At 37.9% G+C, this 22,389-nt stretch overlaps 1 protein-coding gene across 9 annotated transcripts in view; it reads left to right on the top strand.

Annotated features, from left to right (window-relative positions):
* The window catches only part of tnk2b (tyrosine kinase, non-receptor, 2b), a gene marked incomplete at its 3' end in the record, with an annotated part of 98,241 nt that overhangs the window by 58,266 nt on the left and 17,586 nt on the right, over positions 1-22,389 (top strand). For 4 of the 9 annotated variants that reach the window (XM_084411554.1, XM_084411552.1, XM_084411550.1 and 1 more), the window contains 6 exons: positions 3,174-3,351; positions 4,688-4,758; positions 14,874-15,086; positions 19,424-19,576; positions 19,890-20,167; positions 20,473-20,599. In XM_084411554.1, the coding sequence (XP_084267680.1) occupies positions 3,189-3,351; positions 4,688-4,758; positions 14,874-15,086; positions 19,424-19,576; positions 19,890-20,167; positions 20,473-20,599 (1,005 nt within the window). In that variant the 5' untranslated portion in view covers positions 3,174-3,188. Of the gene's footprint in view, positions 1-3,173; positions 3,367-4,687; positions 4,759-14,873; positions 15,087-19,423; positions 19,577-19,889; positions 20,168-20,472; positions 20,600-22,389 lie in introns of all 9 variants that reach the window. The other 5 variants (XM_084411553.1, XM_084411549.1, XM_084411548.1 and 2 more) reach the window with 2 other exon arrangements.

The raw sequence follows: 22,389 nt of genomic DNA, 5'->3' as shown, positions 1-22,389 counted from the left end.
ACAAGTAAAATTACATATTTAAAAATATACTCAAAGTACAAGTACCCGAAAAACTACTTACAGTAGCTGTAATTCGTTACTTCCACCCCTGCCCTCCGCTTATGGTGTGTGCGCTCACAAACTTTCTCACACAGCTCGAGCGAGTTCTTTCGTTTGAATGCTTAAATTGGCAAGGTTTGAAAACACTTGCAAATGATAAATTATCGTGACCATGCAGCACTGGCCCGATCGGGACACTGACAGGTCCTTCAACTGTCTTGGACGTCTTTCACACTGAAAGGCGAAACTGTATCCACCATGTTAGGCACTGAGTGAATGACAGGATCCCTGCCGTAAAATCTCGCAAGGTAAATAAGAGGATGACATCTAGTGGAGAAGACTAGTAATAGGATTAACATCAATCAGATTTTGTTCAATGTTTGTGGAAATAAATACGGGAAAAAATATGTATTAGGGGCTTTTGAGAATTGATATCGAATCGGCCACATAAAAAAATTAATAAAATGAATCGAAAAATCTTTTTGTTTTGCCCAGCCCTAGAAAACAGGGGCATTTTGTCACACAAGTGTGTGCATTTGACCGTTCAAGCCCAATAAAGCACCAAAAACAACTCAGTTCAGTACTCGCATGCTTTATGAGCTGCGGCTTTGTGTGCGCGTTTCAAGGTGTGTGCGCACAGAAATCATCTCTCAGATGCACATATACTGAAATGAGTTCTCTTTCAATGAAACATAACTTTTTTAACTTATGCTCTTATGCCTTGTAGGCTTAAAAACGCATTCAAATAATAAGACACAGCAAGATAGTCGAAAATAGTTTGTGACTGTGCAGCAAGATGGTCCAAAACATCGGTTTATCATGTATATCGCACACCCCTAGTTCAGAGATTTGAACTTTTGCATCAAGACCTTTAAGTTTGCAAACAAGCAAAGTAGACAGGAACTATTGCCATATTTGGACATGACGTTGGATTTGTTCCCAGTGTGAAGTGTGAAATGTTGCTGGGAAGTTCAATGTGTGGGGAGGGATGTGGGTGCTTGTAGATGTTTAGTCATTTGGATTTGTGACCCTCTATTTTGTCAATATTAACTCCTACTTAGCTATTTTTAGTGGCACTTGCTAAGGCAAGCATCACTATTATGGGGCCTTATGAAATGAGTTCCTAAATTCTGTGTTTTCAGTTTAATTTTTACTGGATTCTTAATTCAAATTCTGTGACATTCAGCAATATACAGTAAATTACATTTGTATGGCTTTTTTTTTATCTCTGTATCATGGAAATCATAGGGCCCTACTATTAGTAATGCTCATACTTATAGTAAAAGAGAGAATGAAAGAGAGAGAACTTCACACATGTTTCAGTGTGTGACTACATTCTGAAAGTTATTGATGGTTAAATGAATGTCAAAAAGGCCCTGACCCCTATGACCCATGACTTTTCATGCATCAACAGAGGAAGCACTTTGGCCACAAAAGACTTCTTATGCTCTCTAACCTTCCTGACACTCATTCAAGAAACCTGTCGACTTTGTAACCCCTTGTTTTACACACACATCTTGGCAAGCTTCCGCCTCTTTCACAAATCAGCAACATCTGAAGACTTCTGTCTGCGCATAGACCAACTATTTAAAAAGAGCACTGACAGTACACAATGACACATCCTGTGTGAAGTGAACAGCCTCTTAGTCTAACTTTGACAAATTGACACAACTCAATTGATTGAAACCAATTGACTGGGTTGTTGTGGACTGTAAGCCAGTGACCGAATAAACAAACAAAATATATTGACTATTAAATTAATTTTTCCCCCTGTTAGATCAGATGTTTGTTTCTTTCACAGTTGTGCAATGTCTTTTGAATTATTTTCATTTAGGTGTTTTTTCAGAAATTGTTTATTTGTAATTAATTGGCATATCATGTAAATAATTTGATTAAAAACTTTGATTTAACAGCCTCAATTTCAACACATCAAGATAAATTTTACCCTACAATCCCTCACAGCTGCTGGTTCGTCACTTTGTGGCATTGCATATTGAGTGAACTGATTCTGTCTGAAGCATTACAATCAGCTTACTTTTGTAAGCTTTGTCATTTACAGTATGCAATCTTAACAGCCTGTTATAGTTAGCTGCACACACCATATGCAGTTTCATTGTATGTAAAAGTCTCAAGAACAAAAGCGTAAAAGTTCCATGATTGCACAAGCGCACAATGTCATTTAAAAGGGCAAGGAGGTTCTGCAGTCTCTCTGATCGCAAGATTGTTCTGCTTCCTCCCTATTGCCTTAATTTTGTTAAGACGTGACTGACCACAAGGCCTCCAGAGAAGGAAAGTGTGTCAGTGAAAGAACACCAGTGTGAAGGAGTGCAGTGGGAGGGAGAGATTGGAAATTGAAAGCAGCTGATGTCCAATACGCTCCAACAGAAACATGAACAAGCACAAAAGCAGACTATGGAAAACAGTAGCACACTTTTAGTTGTCCCAGAGCTTCCAAGCACCAGTGCCAGTGTTCTTCCATCCGTTTGCTGTTCCATTCATCTGTTCCCCTTGTTACAAAACAGGAGCTTAAAGGGAGTGTGGATGTTCATTCTTTGAAAGGTGATAAGGACTTTGGGACTTGGGAATTGAGTGCTTATGATTTTTATGGAAACGTTTTTAATTGGGTCAGAAGTGGAATTGGAGATGCAGCAGCTGCTGTGGAAAGGTAAGGCCTGTGTTAGCTGGTTAGTTTTGAAGGTGTGGAGATGCTTCTTTTGGGAGGAATTAAAAAGCTTAGAGAGCGACTCAGCACATGTGGCCTGGGCCAGGGCCAATGCCATCTGTCTTTTATGAACTTCAGGTGTGTGTGTGTGTGTGTGTGTGCGTGTATGCTTACCAGATGTTCGCCACGGTTGAACAGTGAAAGCCAACTGTATAGTTTTTTTATGAGCTGTTGTTGCCGCATACTCTGAGCTGAATCATTAATAGCATGTTAAATGCTCAATCACACTTTTGGACTTGGTCACTTGTTGCCGTCTAGATGGACACCACTTTTTATTTTTGGCTAGCCTAGTGGTTAGGGAATTTATTTAGTTGGGAATGGCTTGAACATGTTTGCTTCTGGTGTTTTGGGAGAGTCATGGCCTATGGGGAATCGCTCTGTGGACTTCATTGGTGTGTGTCTTTCTGTGCAGAAGCTGGGCAGCAGTATGCAGTGTGAGGAGGGCACTGAGTGGCTGCTGGAGCTGCTGATGGAAGTGCAACTGCAGCAGTACTTCCTGCGCATCCGTGATGAGCTCAACGTTACACGTCTCTCACACTTTGACTATGTGAAGAATGAGGACCTGGAGAAGATTGGTATGGGCCGGCCCGGTGAGTCCAACCAAGGTGTTTTGCTTGTAGCTTTATTTCCACAAGCACTTCACACAGAGATCTGGCATCAACACTTATGCAGAGATGCAAACCAAATTTTTTATGATTTTAATTGACATTTGTTATTTTTTATTTTTTTTAGGTCTGAGCATTGTACATGAGTCATGTAAATGCAGACCATAGATCTGCCACAGCAACACTGAAAATAGTGGAAAAAAAACCCCAAAACAAATCAGTGTTGTCTATTACGTTTAATGTTTCTTTTTTCTTAATTTTATTACTGACTTTTTCCTTGACTTATTTAGACTTAAAATTAAACTTAAAACTTGACAACTACATGCTAGTATTATATTATATATATTATTATTATGAAAAAAAAATCACTAAAGGTAGAGCTTTGTGAAGCCTGATCTAAGAATGACAAAGACCTGTTTTTTTGTTTGTTTTGTTTTTTACATTGGTAAACCCAGCAGTAGTTTTAAAAGTCTGTCAGATAAGTCATGCACATTGAGCCTTTGTGATACCTGAAGTGAATTTTGAAATTTCCCTTAAGCCGGCCCGATTATTGCCCATCTCAAGCTCATTACACGCCTCTTCTACTACTCTCACTTTTACCTCTTTTTGGCACGTCCTATTTTACCTTCTCACTCTTTTTCAGTTTCTTTCGGTTTCTCTTTCCCTGATTCAGCTTTTTTATCTAAACAGGAACTGTTTTGCAGAAATAGGTTTGAAATTAGAAGTCAAGTGTTTAAATTATTTTTTGGATTAAGCTGCATTGACAGGATTGATTACAGAGGGTGATTTGACTCATTCTTCAGTTTGTAAAATCAAGCAAAATCACTTATTGTAATGTTGCTCCATTGGACAAAGCATTCTGGAGGGTTTAAACTTGTACAAAAATGTTATTTGAGCTGTAATTTATCTAAATTACCCTTGAGACAACTCTGTTCTATGTGGATACATTTACGTTAATTTATTACAGAAGTAATTCCTTAGGGTGGATAAACCGAAAACCCTTTCTAGTGTCTTTGCACATATCATGTGACAATTACAAGGTTTATCAGCTTCACAACTTTGCACAGGTAGTAAGCAATTTATTACACTATTACTAAACATTGTCCATTTGAATTTTTATTCAAGTTCATTGGTTTGCTTCATACACATTGTAAGTCTTTTACTGTAACCACAATGTTTGCTTGATTGAAGAATACAGCAAGTAATTTTTTTACCTGTGGTAATTGTCAGCATGTCACAATGTCACTGTTGATAAAGCTGAACTTGTTCTGAAACCGCAATATTCATAAAATAACATTCTCTCATTTGCTTTCTTTGATAGGGCAAAGACGGCTGTGGGAGGTGGTGAAGAGGAGAAAAACCATGTGCAAGCGCAAGTCTTGGATGAGCAAGGTATGTCATCAGCCTTCCTCACACGTACTGACAGATTAATGAGACTTCTAGTCCAAGGTCAGGTCCCACACACAAACACACATCCGGACAAGAACTTCACTTCAGTCATTGGTCATTCAGCTCACATTGTCCCTCAAGCGCTTTACAGTCTCTCACTTGTCTTATTGAACCTGAAAGGAATAAACATTTAAAGCACTTGACCTAGACTATTTCAGCAGCCTTTCATCTTTTGCACAACATAACTTATGCGATTGCTTTTGTCAAGCTGAGGTCAGTCATGATGCTTCTTAAAAGATAACTCGCTGTTCATGGAGCCGAGCAGTTCAGAAATTGAGCCCTCTCTGTCTTAATTTCTATATGTTGTGTGTGTGTGTGTTTTTTATCTTATGTAGTTGGTCACTGAGTGCTGAAGCAGGAAATGTCCACTCAGGCCTGCCGCTCACTCACTAAAGCACTAACCAGGTTAATGGTCCATCAAATGCTGCAGGAAGAGCCTCAAATTGGCCTTAGACACAAGCAATAAATCGGCACAATGTGGGCCTTTCTCTGGGGTTTGTGTGTGCATTTTAAGCGTGCGCGTGTTTGACGATAGATTCAGAATTCAGAGGAAATTAAGTTAGTGCTTGATTCTGTAGGTCAGACTAAAATTTATAAAGCATAGTTTACTGCATTCTGCCAAAATAAATTATGGATGATACTTTGATAATTTAACAATATTTTAATTGTATAAAGTGAACCCTGAATCATTAATACTGAACTGATACTAACAGACCTTTTTTATTTGGTCAATATGTTTGGAAAGTTTGATTCTGGGAATCACTTCTTTGTTTCATCAATTAAATGTTCATGAAACCCCCTGCATGTCCTTGTACTTGCTTTAAAATATTTCTGTTATTTCACTTTTTGCTTTAACCATTTTGAATCTACTTGGCAGTAGGCTTGCTGTGGTAGTATGTGTTATTGGTGTTACACGGCACCGCCCCACTGTCGTTTAGATTTTTTTTTTGTATAGAAAAATAAAAACAAGAGTTTGGTTCAGTTGGACAACTACAATAATAAAATGAAATTGTTTGCTCTGCTCCATACAGCATGAGCTGCACAGTGCAGCAAGAGTCAGATTTCACTCATCACGTGACGAGAGTAAGGAGAGATGACTGACAGGACGGAGGAGGAGGATTTGGTGCGCCAAATTTGGTGCGTCGGTTTTTGGTCTGTTTTAGGGTTGGCAGACCCTTTAATGCTGGTTTGCTGTGAAAAAATAAGCTAGGAGCTAAATCAGACTGTGTAAAAGCAGTGGCTTGTTATGCCCAAAATATTTTTTATAACAAACCATAAACTGACCAGAATAAATGTATTATTTGCTCTGAGCTGTTTTCGTGTGGCCGGTTATAGCGCCACCTCTGTGTGAGACTTGTTTTCATAGGGCTAGATGTCTGGTTAGTGCTGACCGAAGACCTCACTGGAGCCAGAGTCAGTTTTAACCTGAGTAAATAGTAACAGCAGTTAATGCATTTGTAGTTATAACACACATTTATTCATTTCTGTTTATTTATGTTGGTCCGCCCTGCTCTGCTTCGTTTAATACAACTACAATGTTTCTTTTTCTGTGTTTGTATTATGTATAAAGTGTGTATTTGTGCTTCAGTGTTATCCCATTTGTAACAGTGTACAAAGAGCCAGGAGTCAGGACTAGAATTAGAGAGACCGCAGAATGAATCTGTCTCTTTCTTCTCTGTTTGACTTGCCACATCATTAATCTCCTATTCCCAAATACATTTAAGGATGATAGACTGTGTGCGCTCATTTACGGGCTTTTTGAAGGAAGTGTGTATGTGGGAGTGATATACATGCAGGGTCGGACGGATGGTTGCTTGTCTAAATCATTTGCTGGGCAAATTCCTCTGTCTGTGGGATGAGAGGACATCTTGACCTTTGGCACCAGAAACTGCACACTTGTGCTAAATGAAGCACACACACAGATATTTTCTAGATCTTTACTTTGTCAGAAAAAAAGAAAGAAGTGAAAGTCATATACCTTTAGGGGTACAACAACATATCACTGGGGCAGTGCCCTTAAAGGGACAACTTTGTACCTTATTTGACCCTAAATAGTGCATATTAGAGTAGTAATATGTCCCCTTAAGTTACTACTATGAACATTTTAAGGGTCGATAAAATACAAAAGTTGTCCCTTTGATGGTACTGCCCCAGTGAAAAGATGTAGTACCCCTAAAGGTAACATTTTTGCACATCTGAGTGTACTGTATATCATTACTTTTACTACCTGTATATAGGCACACAGAAAGTAGCACATGCACACAGGTTGATGTACAGTTGGTACTCAACCAGAATAATCAAGGTTATGCGTCTTATTCCTGTTATTTTAATTTGTTAGATGGCCTAGATTTATGAACTGAAACATAACAGTGAAATAAATTTAAAGTAAATGATCGTAAAATTAGCCTAAAACATTGTCAGGACTTGCTAACCGATGTTAGTCGGCATTTGTGTTTAATGCATGTGTTTAAGAATTAGATAGGCGTACAGTATGTTGTTATGATTAGCATCATTTTCTTTAATAAATAATGAAAACATTTCAACATAAAATGGTGCAATAGAAAAATGTCACATCAATGAGGTTTTGCGTAAGCATAAGACATTAAGTTCATGCACATAAAACGATAACTGGACTACATCCAGGCGATAACTGTGTGGTCAACGCTTGTGCGTCGCGGTGCTTCAAGCATTTGAGTTCGAATCTCAGCTCAACCATCTTCATAATTTTGTTTGTAGTTTAATAGGCTATTTGTCAAAAATAAAAACTTCTGAAATGTTAATTTATTGATTTGAATTCGGAGCTTTGTTATTGATTGTCTGTAATTTTTATTAATAGGCGTTTAGATAACATTGTAGCCTACATGCTGTTAACCGATGCTGGCCGACAGCGTTTGTTTTTACCGTTCTTGATGCTTAAATAGGTAAAAGATTATTAAAGTCAGGCGTTTTGTTGAATTAATAATGGCACATTACAACATAAATTTGCTACATTCCAGTTGAGCCTCTGTTGTGCTGTACAGACGACAAAACCCGAAGGTGCTGTTGAAGGCAGATTATCAGCCGATCGCACCAGAAAATGAAGATGATGAAGCTCTTCTTTAATCTGATAAATTATTGTTTTGTGAATCATTCACGAAATTGAGATGACTGACAGTGATACCCAGCCATAGCAACGAAAGAAAATTTTCAAAACAGATCCATACATTGAACAAAAAAAATAAGACTAACTAAATTGTATTGCTTTCAATATAAAAACCAATGAAAATGTAAAAGACTAAAATTAATTGAGTTTAAAACCCCATTGCACATTTCACGGTTTAAATAAAGAGTCGGGACAGTTTATTTATTTAAAACAAGTCGAGTTTAGCGTTTCCATATGCGATGCAAAATGAGAAATACAGAATCTTATTCTTGTGACTTTTTTAATTTGTATTGCCAAAGAAATTGCAGCTTTTCTGTGTTCAATTAAAACAGTACAAAATGAAAATAGTAGCCTACAAAGCAATATAAATTAAGATCGGTCATTTTTCTTTGCCTCTCTCTCGCAGATGCGCTGAGATCTCCCTCACTGCGCAAGCCGGGTCTCTATTAAAATTAAATGTTTCAGGGTAGAAACACATCATACAGCTGATAATACTGTATATATCACTGCATGTCATCCACACCAATTACAAAAAACAACTGTAACAAATTATTTAACCTTGTTTGCTTCAAAGAAAAATAATGCCTTGTAATAATTCACTTTAATTCACCTTAGGCTACAATAAAACGAGGTTGATCGCGAATTAAAGCGCTCTGTATCGTTTCGTCAACAGTTCATGTTTAGGTGAGGCCAGATTGTTGACAATCATACACACACTGCTCAAACATTCTAAAACTCTACAAAACCAGTTGAAACAACTGGATTGAACACTTCAATAGATTTTTTTTTTTTTAATGAAAAATATTGAAATACATTAGCTACAATATTTATAATTTAATTACGATAGGGCCTATTTGGACACATCGAGAGATTTATCCTGAAAGGAATTTTGCCTTTGCCTGTTCTGTATCATTAGGCTGTCTATCCAACACTCTTCATATGAAAGGCGGGACATTAACATATAGCCTATAGGCTATTGTCCTGCATCCCCACGATAAAGCCACTGAACTGCCCCTCCAAACCCCCCACAGGCTCTGAGAGGAGAGGAGCTCTGAGACAAAGAGAAGTCGCAGACATTAGCATTATTAAAGTGTTGATAATGAAGGAATTAAATCATTTAGACTACATAGTTCTGTCATAAAAAAGTGTATTAACTAAATATTCCATTAATTCAAGAATTAAAACGCTACTTCAGTTTAGGCCAGCTTTTTCCAAGCAAAACGAAATACAAACTTCAAACTCATGTTCATTTGTTGTCATGAAATTTTTTTTCAACTCAATATTCAATTCCACAGGGATCTTTCAATCGGGCTGGATCTTTGGATCGTTAAAACCAGGGTGCGATTTGTGAATTAAGCAGAGGGCAGTAATTTTTATTTATTCAAATAAATCTCGAACCACAGTGGGTATTTCGTGCTGCTGTTAAACTAAATAACATTTATAGAATATTTATGAATTTAAATTACAACAATAACAATATTGCAACATTTAGACAAAAAAAAAAAATCTGTTTTTACATTTTAATTCAGGGCGATTTACATTTAATTAGAGCCAGATTTTCACTCTTGCCTTGTCCTTTCCTCATTGGGACGCACTCATACACATGATAAACATATTTGAGCAGATCCTCTGTGCCTCTCGGTTTCATATGGATTACATAATCAGATAACATTCTTTAAATATTTTGACATTTAAAGCTTTAAAGCTTTAGACATATTTCTTATTGTGACTGAGCTGAGGCAAGTGGCTTTCGGTTCATTTTTGAGACGCGCAGTTCCCGGAGACCGAGACCACAGAAAACGTTTTGTCGTTTAGCCTATTGTGAGTGTACATGAATAAAAGTTTACAGTTTTGAATTATGTACTCTTATCTACAGTATATGACCAAAAAATGGCGGAGTATAAATAATGTTCAGCAGAAGCAGGGATTTAGGCCAGAAGGAAATCAGGAATCAGTAGGAATACAGTCCACGATTGTTTGGGATTTGAACCTGTGTCATCTAAATCATTGAAACCTAAGTTCTACCACTCGACCACGAATTTACTAGAAAGCCCAGAAGTTCGGTTGTCCAGCAGTCAGTGTGTTCGCTCACACGAGAGAGAAGCGTTCTTCATTCGTCTCATTCCTTAATAGAATAGTAAAAATAATCAGCATCATTGCACCTAATTGATTTTCACTGACTGCGAGATATGCCTATAATGGTCTTTTGGTGTATTTTTTGTTTGTTTGTTTGTTTATCGCGCTGCTCTCCCGAGGAATAGGCTTCTGTTGCCCACCGACGTCTACAATATGAAATATAGGATATATCGTTGTCGTCTGTATTTTTAACCTTTGTTTATATTTTTCTGTTCTGAAAGTTTGTTCTATTCTGTTTAAAATTTATGACATATTTAATTTTTGCTTTCGTTAAATTTAACCAATTCTTTTGTAGCCTAATCGGCATAGGCTATTTACTTTTAAGGATTGTTCTATTGTTTTGTTTGTTTATATATATTTAATTCTTGTTCTTGTGAATTCTTGTTGAAATAATGATTTTTTTTTTTTAAATACGTTGTGCTGTTTTTTTATATTTTTTTAAATATAATATATTTCTATAAATACAGATATACAAGTTCACTGTTCATTCAAAAAAGAGTCTATCGTATGTATGTATCGTTTGTTTAAACAAAATTAACCAAATTTTATTTATTTATTTAATAATAAAATTATTACTTTATAACATGCAGTTTCAACTATACCACTATTAGGTTGTTGCGTTATTGTACAGCAAATGTCAATAGCTCTCTTTTTTTTTTTTTTCATGTTTGTTGTAGGTTTATTTGGAAATTACCATAGTTGTAGTATTTCATCCTTGCTGTTAATTGACATTAGCCACACTACGTTTCAAAATGCGGCAATTGCAACTGTTTTGTAAAATGTCCCTTTGCGACACCTGGTGGTCATTTCGCGAATGACTTTGAAATGGGACTGGTTTATTTTTGCCGCGGTGGCTAGCACGGCGATAATAGGCATTAATATATGATAATACGATACCTACTGTACCTACTTAACCTCCACTCAGCTCTTTCATACATGTCAAATAATGAAACAAAAACACACACCGATTTCCTCCCTTGTGTGGAGGCTTTAGTTGCAGCATTGGCCTGGGTCGACAGGAAGTGGCCTGGATGAGAGCTTTCTAAAATTACACCTGTTTGTTTCCGTTCCTGGCACCAAGAGCAGACTGAGTAATCTGCCTCCTCACTCTACTGTTAGTGTGTGTGTGGGCATGCTTTTAGTTGACACGTATCCTCAGTAAGTGTTCTCCTGTTTCAAATGTTGCTTTCATTTAAATATGTATGTATATCTATATAGGAGGGCTCGGGAACCCTTTTCACCAAAGAGGTGAGACAATAGTTTTTTGAAAGAGCCAATGCAAAAACGAATATTTTACTATTATTATTAATTTACGAATAATATTTCAATAACAATAACTTAATTTAGCTTCATAAAAAAAAATAAAAAAATGCAACAAACAATAGATACCATAGTTTATTATGGAATTAGTTGTGCAGGGTTTTTCAAGGTCCCACCTGAGCAGCATAAAACCGTGTGTGTGTGTGCTTGTTTTTCTATCCCGGTGGGGACTTCAAACAAGCTTATAAATCATACAGAATTTGTGTTTTTTCAACAACAAAAAAATTATGTACGAATGCAGAATGTGTTCTGTGATGGGTAGATTTAGAGGTAGGGTTAGTGTAAGGGGATTTAATGTACAGTTTGGCGTACATTGGACATAGGCGTGTCACGTTAACTTACAGAGACGGAGATATGAGCTGTGTGTCATGTGAAGTTTTCAGATTTGAGCTGCTAAGTAAGCTGCTGAACAGAACATTGTGAGAACTAGATCTGTAAGTAAATACGGTTTTGTCATTTCCAAACAGTATGAGCATAGCGTAGAAACATATGTGGTTTGCCATTGATTGGTGTTGTGCACAGCAGTGCATACGCAAATTGGTCGGGATTAGCAAACACTGAAAACACTGAAACTAATGTTAACAAATGAGACCTTATTGTAAAGTGTTACCCAAATATTTTCTTAATCTTTAATATTTGGCCACTTCTTCACAATAGAAATGCTTCAGCCACTGTAATTTCTTAAACAAGAATATGTGGACACTGGACATCAAAATATGCAAACTCAGAGCAAGGGTTTAAACTTCTATTTTGAAATCGCAGTGAACAGTGTGCATATTTAGAAACATACTGATATATTCTCCTGTGTTGGTGTAGGTGTATAAATGTTTTACATTACAAAACTGATTTTTAAGCAACCCAAACTCTCAGCATATATGCAGAGATGGAGTTTGAGACACGCTTCACACATGTAAATGATAACAGTTCTGTGAACGGAGCCGCTCTGAGATGATTTTTGCCGAAGAGCGACAGGTTCCCAACCACTTCTATAATGTTTTTTGTTATTTATTTATGTGTTTGTCACTGAATTTTGGTGGCATTACTACATTGACAGTAAAACCTGAATCATCTATATTGTGGAGAGCAGCCAACAATTCCCACTTTTGGAACGGCTTAATAAACTTAGTAATATTCGCTTAATGAAAATGTAAAAATGACAGAAAGATTTTGTGAGGGGTAGTTTTTGGGTTAAGGTGACTGAAGACATCAGTGGTTCAGTATTAAAACAATAGAAGTCATTGGAAAGTCCCAAACCATGATAGAAAGATGTGTTTGGATTTGTTACTCATTGAGGCTTTTGTCAGTGTGTAATGTATCTTTGCTATGTGTACGGTTATCACGCGGTAGTCTGGGGTTCAAGGCTCTGTCTGGATCCTCTATATTCACTCTGGTCCCAGTTCAATTTTTCTATTTTCAGCCTGTCCGTCAAATCCAGGCTCTCACTCTCAAGGCTAGAGACATTGCGTTCCATCCTTCTCTATTTCTGTTTTCTGTTTTCTGTTTTTTTTTTTTTTTCAGCATCATCTCTGTCTGTCTGATATGTCTGTCTGTTTTTAATGGGTAATGGGCAGTGGTCTTCACAATTTTTTTCATGAGAGCCACACTGATAGGACAGAGTCAATAGGAGAACCACTTTTACCGCAAAGTATTAAGTTACATCCAGTAATAAATACCATGTCTGCTGATCAATCTACCATTCCCGAACATACAATCATTCTTTATCATTTACCAGGCAAATTTGTAACTGAGACTAGTTGATTTCCCTTAATGACAAAAAAGCAGGATTTCCTTAAAGCTCATCCCAGAATATATTTTGAGTGACCTTAGTTTTTTTTTTTTTTTTTTTTTTCTACATTAGCCCATCATGTATCTCGCCATCCAAGAGCACATTCGGCATTAAGAGCTGGAAAGGCCGCCAAAACTGGCAACTCCGCAGTGAGTCACGGCTATGTTTACATCCACAACATTTGTTTCAATCTGACTGAATTCATTCCGATTGATGAATCTGAATGTAGTGTTTACAATGAGCGCTAAACAAGTAATCGAGTTGATGTGCGTGTTTATATGTCACAAGCTTCAAATCGGACTACATTTTACATGCACACACTGCACAAATATACAAAGTTTCCCGCTGTTTGCGCTTAATAACCATTCTCCTACATTGGTTCTTTATTTGTTTTAAACAGCAGACTTAATATTTATCCATTGGTCATATCCATTTATCCTGGTCAAAATTTGGAGATAATGAGCAGATGAACTGTTGTGCCGTGCTGCTTATATTTATCACTTAGTAAAAATGCCCCTCCCCACGCCCAAAACCAGTCATCTGTGGATAAGAATCTGAAACAAGGACTGGTGGGACGTTGTCCTGCTCCACTTCACAGACGCTGAGTGAAAGGAGAATTTTAGAATGACGGTACACTAATTTAATATGACACTTTATTCAACAGGAAGAACAGGTTGTTCCGCGCGTCACACGTCATTACGCTATTTCTACGTCATTGCACATGCGCAGTCCTTAAAGTTTCGGTTTTCAATCCAATTAAGTGTTTACATGTTCTCTCGATCGGATTAGAAAAGGAATAAACCACCCCTTTCAATCCGATCGAAATTTCATTCGGATCGAGCTCAATCGGATCGATTAAGGTGTTTACATGAAGGCTTTTCAGTCCAATTGAGCCGTCAGTCCGATTACTAATGAATTATTTAGTTGCATGTAAACGTAGCAAGTGTCATGGACGTAAAGGCAGAGCAAGTTTAAATATCTTTTATAGTCTATATTTCCATCTTGTAATGCCGCTGTTTTGGGTTGTTTTTTTTTATATAAGTGATTTGTAATATAGCAGAGACTTAGAGTATTTTAATGGGTTATGTTATAGCCCTACTTGTTTTTAATGTTTTTATGAAATATATGTATTGACTGCATTATCACATCACCTTATTATTTACCACCATGCAAGCCACAAATTAAAGCTTGTCAAGCCACAGGAGGCTCGCGAGCTGCGCAGTGAGTAACACTGGGTAAAGGTTAGGGTTATCTTTCACTCCTTCACCTTCCGTTGCTGCCAATCCTCCTTGTCCCTTAAGTTACAGCCCCTGGCTTACCTCAGCCCACACCCTGGTTCTTGATAGCTCAGCTCTCCTCGGCCGACCCACAGGCTCCTCATACAAAGTGCCTCGAGCTGATAAGCAGTTGGAAAGAGTAGCTCTGTCTAGAATCGCCGTCTCTCTCTCTTGTTGTGATTTCTACTGCTGTCCTTCATTTTGGTTTTGGGATGTTCCATATTAGTGGTTATCATTACCGTAATGGAATAGAGACTAGCCAAGGAATCCTCAAGTTTCTGGTACACATTCGATGCAGTTCCAGCTGTGCACAATTAAAAGATGGTTTGTTATGTGTGTTGATAAGGGCTTTTATTTGTCACCTCTAGATCTTGACTTTGTTGTTGTTATCCCTCAGGTTTTCAGTGGGAAGAGACCAGAAGGAGACTTTAATCCCCAGCCAGCCAGTACTTTCCGAAAACCCTCCCCCACATCTCCACCGCTGGACGGCCAGCAGCAGACCCTCACCTGTCTCATCAGCGAAAAAGACCTTGCCCTCTTTGAGAAACTGGGTGACGGCTCCTTCGGCGTGGTCAAGCGTGGAGAGTGGTTCACACCAAATGGAAAAGTGGTGAGTGGAAGAGGGGAGAAAGGATGAAAGTGTTTGAAAAAAACAGAGGGGGCTTTGTTGAAAACACCAGATGCAGAATTCAGGCACCAGCTCAGTCATGCACTGGGGCGTACTCAAGATTAGTGTTCATTTTGTCAGCTATTTTTAAGTTTAAAAGTTTGTTTTCTTAGTCTTAGTCCTGTGTCAAATGTACTTAGTTTTTATTTTATTTAGGCATCCTTGTCCTGTTTTTATTTAGTCAACTTTTAGCTGACAAAAGTCTGGTTTCAAAGACAGGGCTTAGATTAAGCCAGGATTAGACCTTAGTTCAATTAGGACATTTAAGTAGATTCTATAAACATGCCTTAGAAAAAAAAATATATATATAATTCTGATGTGCATCTTGAGACAAAACAATGGCACTGACATATTTTAAGATATGTCTGTGCAAGTTGCTTTCAGTTAAAACAGCACAAACATGCATTTTAGTCTGGGACTAGGTTTAAGCCTTTTATGTGAAACCGGGGGTAAATGTCTGGGCATTTTAGTCTAGTTTTAGTCAATGAAAACTTTGTCATATTTTCAATAATGCTGCATAATGGTACCCTGGAAATCCAGAGTTCTCGCGAGAGCACAAGTTGAATTTGCTCAGCAAGTTTACACTGGCGTCGAGTAATGATGCTCATTAAATATGCCCTAGTATCCGAGCTGCACCAATCACATCGGGTTATCTGATATAGGCGGGCCAGAGGCGAGCTAAACAGATGACGACAGCGCTGTGACGTCGAAGTCATTAGTAAACATTGCAAGATGGCTATGGATGAACACCAGTTGTTTGAAACTGCTTTGGCCACTACAATGAACAAGTTAGACTTGGCTTTTTACCTAAAAGAGGAACAGAAGACGGCGCTCGAATCGTTCCTTTGCAAGAAGGGCGTTTTTGCTGTTTTGCCGACCGGATACGGCAAGAGTCTAATCTACCAGTTAGCTTGGGGCTTGTTGTGATTGGTCGTAGTGTTATCCAACTGCGTGCAGTGAGATTTTAAAATGCATGCTTGGTGCCGCCCCTCGAGCTGGCTGATTTTCATTAGTCGATGCCAGACCATTAATCTTTTAGATTTAGGTCTGGATTTCCAGGCTAGCATAATGGTTAAACTGATAACAACTTTATCAGTATCAATAATAATAACAACTCAAAATTATAATCACAATGATTGTTGTCATTTGAGAAATTTATTTTTTACATTTCATCAGAATTATTGCACTTTCACCTAGAAGTACAAATCAGGAGAATGTCAATTCATACGCATGGTTACCTCGTCTACTGTACAGATTTATTATAGGCTATTTATCATATAAATTAACACTCTCTGTCTACATTATGAAAACTGGTAAAACAAGAAACTTCTCTCAAAAATGAAAACAGAAAGACATGAATGTAGTTTGTAATTACTATTAGGAATTTCACTATTAAAACAACAGTTAATTCAGCAACCACAATCGCAAACAAAATAGTCAAGATCTATGTTTGGATTTATACAGTTCATCACGGAAAAGGTTTGATCGCATTTAGTCGCAGCAAACAGCACAAACTGCTCGTGAAGAAATACAGACTGATTGAATGACAATTTAATTTGTTTGAAATTTCATCTGCTCTTATTCCGCAGTGCAGAGAGAGCGCATGCACATGGTTGCCAGATTGCAAAGATTAAGTAAAATGCTGGGGAGAAAATGTAACAGAAAATCTGTTTTAGGATTTAAACTCTTGACATTTGGCAACCACAAACATGAACGCTCATGTTAAGCAGCATGTAATATTTTGTCTCCTCTTTTTTTCTCGACAAAAATAGAGAGGTTTTTGTAACGGTTTTGTTTTTTTTATTTCATTTTAGTCTCATCTTTTTTTGTCAATGATATTATATATTGATATAGTCACAGTTATCGTTTAATGGCCTTTGTGTCATCTTGTCATTGTCTTGTCTTAGTCATGGGAAAAAAGCTCGTTGACAAACATTTTTCATCATAGGTTTCGTTAACGAAATTAACACGACTCAAGGATTCAGGTTATGCGGTTGATACTTGAGTATCTATTTTTTTTATTTTATCTCCATCACAAGTGACACATCACAAACTAAAGACTAATACAGTTTTTGGCAGGAACGTTGTTTGTCGCAATCAGAAACCGAGATCAACACAAGATTAGCTTTCAGACACTTGTGGTCCCACCTTTCCCTTCAAGACTCCATGTGAACATCCTGTTTCAGGGCTGATCTCTATGTGTCATTGTTGCAGCTGTGTTCTCTAGAGGAGGCTTGTGGGAGAGATGGGCCTCTAATGAGCTGATGAGGGGTCAGATGTCGTGTGAACTGAGCCGGAGGCTGTAGTGATAGTGTGTGTTGCACACCAAAGGGTTCTTTCCACATGGGACTTGAGTAGGAACATCTTTCCTGTGGCCATCTGTGCTGATCAAATACTGCTCCTTTACACTATACAGAGAAATGACAGGGCAGAGCTGCTCTTTTCATACATGGAACATTGAGACACTCTCATCCAACGCCACAGGATGACTTAAAATAATTAAAGTACACCCCTACTTTAAATATTTTAATATTAACACATTAACACATGTGATTAAATCAAAATCCTTAGCGCGTTAAAATAATTGAACGCAAATAAATTACTGAAGCACGTGAAATTGCATCATTAACGTAAATTGTCACGCAGTTAGATGATCTTATAAGTCTGGAGTTTATCACACTGAGAATCTACATTGGCACAAGCACCTGTAACCCTGGTAGGCGGACATTTCTATTCTAACCCTTTAACCCGATTTTGCTTCTCTGTTTGTGATCAGATCATTTTAAGCTTTCTAAATCCTGGAATGTTTTCAGCCTAATGATCCAGTAAGTGATAAAGCAAACCAGCATCTCGCTAGTAAACTTTTGATGGATGAGGACTGCAATCAAAGTAAAGACGATTACGCTGACGTACAGGAGTCGTACAGCAAGCATGCGCAAGTCCATTATATTGATGTGCAAACAAACGATGTGTGTGCGCTCTCGATGCACTGATCGTACATTGTATTTATGCACAGACACATTTCAGTACATTCACATTGTTTCCACACATTCAGGATAATACATACAGTTCTTGAAACTTCTGGAATCACATAATGAATCATGATTCATTTATCAATATTCCCAGTTATGTTAATAAAAAGGTTTGAAAATGAACAGCTGAACAGTCAAAATTACAGAAGAAACTATCAAAAGTATGCCAAAAAATATCTTGGCTTGCTGCGATAGTCAGTGTTAGTCAGTTACCATTTGGTTTCAAAGCGAAATGTAAAAGCCGCTTTTGGCAATATTTTGGATTTAAACCCAATGTTAATAGGGAACCTGCAAACATTGAGGCAATCTGTAAACTTTGCCTGATGAAGGTGGCAGAATCTGGAGGTAACACACCTTCAAACGCACCACAAGAATGAGGCTGCCATGCTTATTTGTTTTGTTAAAGCTGTCTTTATCTTTTTGATAATAAAAGTTCAATTTTTTATTTTGTCATTGTACTATTTTGTTGTTATGTTTTTCATTAATAATGAACTCACCTTTCAAGCAATTGCTGTCCCCAAATTGCCCGCTAATAGAAAGTAGAAATTTGCACAGCCGCACAGGCATTCATAAGCGATTTAAAAGCGAGGTGGAAAAGAGGAAAAAACTCCAATGTCCACCCATTCCTCCCACCCCTGGTGATACCGATATAACCGGTGTTGTCACAAGTCAATTAACCGATGGGAAAATTTCCTCACATCCTTAATATATAATATTGCGTTGGACAAGACCTTCGAGTCTTAAGAACCACTGGTCTATAGACAGTTTAGGTAAGTTTAGTTGTCTTTTTTTGTTTGACAGTTGGTTTTGGTTAAATAAAACCTGTAGCCTATAGAGAAATTGCACAAACTGAAATGAGAGAGATAAACATTTTTCAGTGATTAGACACTGTTTTGGACTTGACACCTACTTTGAACTTCAGGTGTACAAAGACTCAATTTATGTGCACCACCTACAATTCCTTCTAATAATGCAAAGATCTATTTATCATGAATTCATTAAGCAATGCAGATGGGCCTAGGCAGTCTGAATAATGCCAGATGTTACATGATTTCTTTCCACCAGAGTTTAAGCAGGTGCACAGGGAATAATGTTGCTCTGTGATGACCAGTAACAGTGTAGACGCAGTCATTAGCATTTTTGTGGGATTATGTGTACAGGCTAGCAACAGTCCAGCTGCTTTGAGCTCTACCCAGCAAAGACAGATGTGTTGGCTCTCAAAGTTCTCTTTCAACATGTCCCCCTCAGCTCAATGTGGCAGTGAAGTGTTTGAAGACAGACGTGCTCAACCAGCCAGATGCTCTGGACGACTTCATCTGTGAGGTCAATGCCATGCACTCTCTTGACCACCAGAACCTCATCCGTCTCTACGGAGTCGTCCTCACACACCCCATGAAGATGGTGAGTGAGTGTGCGTGTTCTCATCTAAAACAAATTGGTGGCAAAGACAGGGTGCTAAAGTATCAAGGCCTTGAGAAGGGAGGGGTGGGCTATAATAAGGCCTGACATTTGCATGCTCTCTCAGACTCATTATTTGCTGACACTGACTTCTGGAGTTATTCCTGATTGGCAGTGTTCATTGTCTCCGGTGGCGATATGCTTCTTGTCATATCACTTTTTCAGTCGTTATGAAATGAAACTTAATATTGTCCCCTTTTCTCCCCATGCCTCTCTTCCCTGAATGGCCCCACTTTATCACCTTTCTTTCTCTAAGGTGACTGAGCTTGCGCCTCTCGGCTCCATGCTGGATCGTTTGAGAAAGACCCTGGGCCATTTCCTCATCTCCACCTTGTGTCAGTACACCATCCAGATTTCCAATGGCATGGGTTACCTAGAGTCCAAACGCTTCATCCACAGAGACCTGGCTGCCAGAAACATCCTGCTGGCTTCCAGTGAGCAGATCAAAATCGGAGACTTTGGACTGATGAGGGCACTGCCTAAGAACGATGACCATTACGTCATGCAAGAGCATCGCAAAGTCCCTTTCGCCTGGTGAGGGAGGTTTGGAGGGCTGGATATATTCACAAAGGAAGAGTTCGTGTTTGCATGTGGTTTGAATCTATAGAGAAGGGATATGGAGGGCTTAAAATTATTTGGTTGATTTTGTTTATATGCAGTGGCAGGCCAGAGCTCAGGATTCAGATTGAATTTGAATGAGGTCATTGTTTGTGGCCCTTGTTTTGACTAAATGAACTGTGCATGATCCTCATTTCATTTTTCCCCTGGTGGATTGTTCATTTACGGGCATTTTATTCTACTGACGTAATGTCTATGCATGGTGTTTTTTTTTCACATAGGTGTGCCCCAGAGAGCCTGAAGACACGCACATTTTCTCATGCCACAGACACATGGATGTTTGGTGTGACACTATGGGAAATGTTTACCTACGGTCAGGAGCCCTGGCTCGGACTAAATGGTAGTCAGGTAACCCCACCACATACAATCTGTACTTTTAGTTAGTTATAAACATCTACCTAATGAATGACCAGCTTTCGTACTGATATGTTCCAATGACCCAAATAGAGCTGCTCGATTATGGCAAAAAAAAAAATCATAATCACAATTATTTTGCCCAATATTGCGATCACGATCAGTATTTCCTCTAGGATTTTTTTCCAGCTGTGGTGGCAGGCCTATTTCCCCCTGGTGGTCAAACCTCCACACCCAAGAATCATGCACACTCACACACAGGCCACTTTCTGAGGAATTGAAAAATGAAAACAACCATTGTCAAAACAAATTTTATAGTTATTTGCAAAGATTTAAACTGCTACAGTAAGAAAAGACTAAATTCATAATATATGGCAAAAATACTATTATAAATTAGGTTAGAGGATAATTCAGCAGCAAAAGTTATGAGTGCACAATCATTTTATTAAATCTGAACATTTAGTTTTTTTTGTGGAGAATAAAAGGTAAAATATTCCACATTGGAATCTTTGTATTGTTATAAAAGACATTGATGAAAAACAAGTAAATACATTTATACAGTATATACCATAAAATGAAAAGGCATTTATTTTAAAGTTATAGCGCCACTTTTTAATAAGGCAACAACATATGATAGATAGGACAGAATAATATTTCATTGCACAAAAGTATTATAATATGAAAGGCTCTAATACAGAGCAGCACAAAGTGCTTATGTACATTTCGTGCACAGAATGATGCGCTTGAAGCAACATGGAGTAACAGCTTGCAGCACTTTGCATAGAAAAGTTCAAAGCACAAAGGGAAGAGATGGTGATGCATTGTGTATTATATCTATGCAACATTTTATTGAGCCTTTTCTTTTAACAATTTTAAATTTGAGTTACTGTGCGTGTGAAGAACAATTCATAGTGCTCACTACTCCAGTGTTGGGATCTAACAGACACGCGGGAGAAAGATGACATGGTTTAGAAACCGCAATAAACTCTAGCAAGATAGTCCTTTTATGCAAAACCATTGACCTTTATCTACAAATAAAGTATAATAATGGGAACATTGATCTTGGAGTGAGTTTCATCGTCTTACTGTAGTAACCAAATTGCTGTTTGAATGCTGATTGGAGAATGACTGAGGGAGAGATGAGTTTGCATTAACTTTAACTTAACGACTTATATATTCATTTGTACCTCACATTAAGCCATCGAATGGCTTCAGAATTCGTACAGTCGTACAAAATACAAATCTGATGAAATGGTGCACATTGCGTTCCCAGATTAAAGGGTAACTCTCACCAAATTGCAACCTAGGGTTTCATGTTGTGTCGAGCCTTCTTAGTGTTTTAAAAATAGCGATTTTTGATGCTATCATAGAAGTGCCCCAAGCACTCCCATTCAAAAGGCAATTTGACCGAAAACGAAAATATGGTCAAACTTTAAAGTGGCGTTTCCATTCTAATTATGCTTTTAAACAAAAGTTTGCCTTGGGTAGATTAACAAAAAAGACCCTAGGTTGCATTTTGGCGGGAGTTACCCTTTAATGTTATAGGCAAACCAAACTCACAGCATATGCATATTGAGATTGAGCAGCATTTACTGTGAATGGAGCCGCTCTGAGACACACGGAAGTAACCTACACGCATGTAATAAAGCACATATTAAACGTGTTCACAAATAAATGTAGACCCTTTTCAAATTAATTATTACTCTTATCTGTATGACCAAAATTACGGTTAAGTTGAAAAAATGCGCGCTTCCCATGTCGTGCAGTAAAGCGTGCTATACTTA

The sequence above is a fragment of the Rutilus rutilus genome (assembly GCF_951802725.1).
Source record: "Rutilus rutilus genome assembly, chromosome: 6".
In the NCBI taxonomy this organism is placed as follows: domain Eukaryota; kingdom Metazoa; phylum Chordata; class Actinopteri; order Cypriniformes; family Leuciscidae; genus Rutilus; species Rutilus rutilus.
The sequence above is the reverse complement of the archived record's forward strand: the minus strand, read 5'-3'. Positions and strand labels throughout refer to the sequence as shown.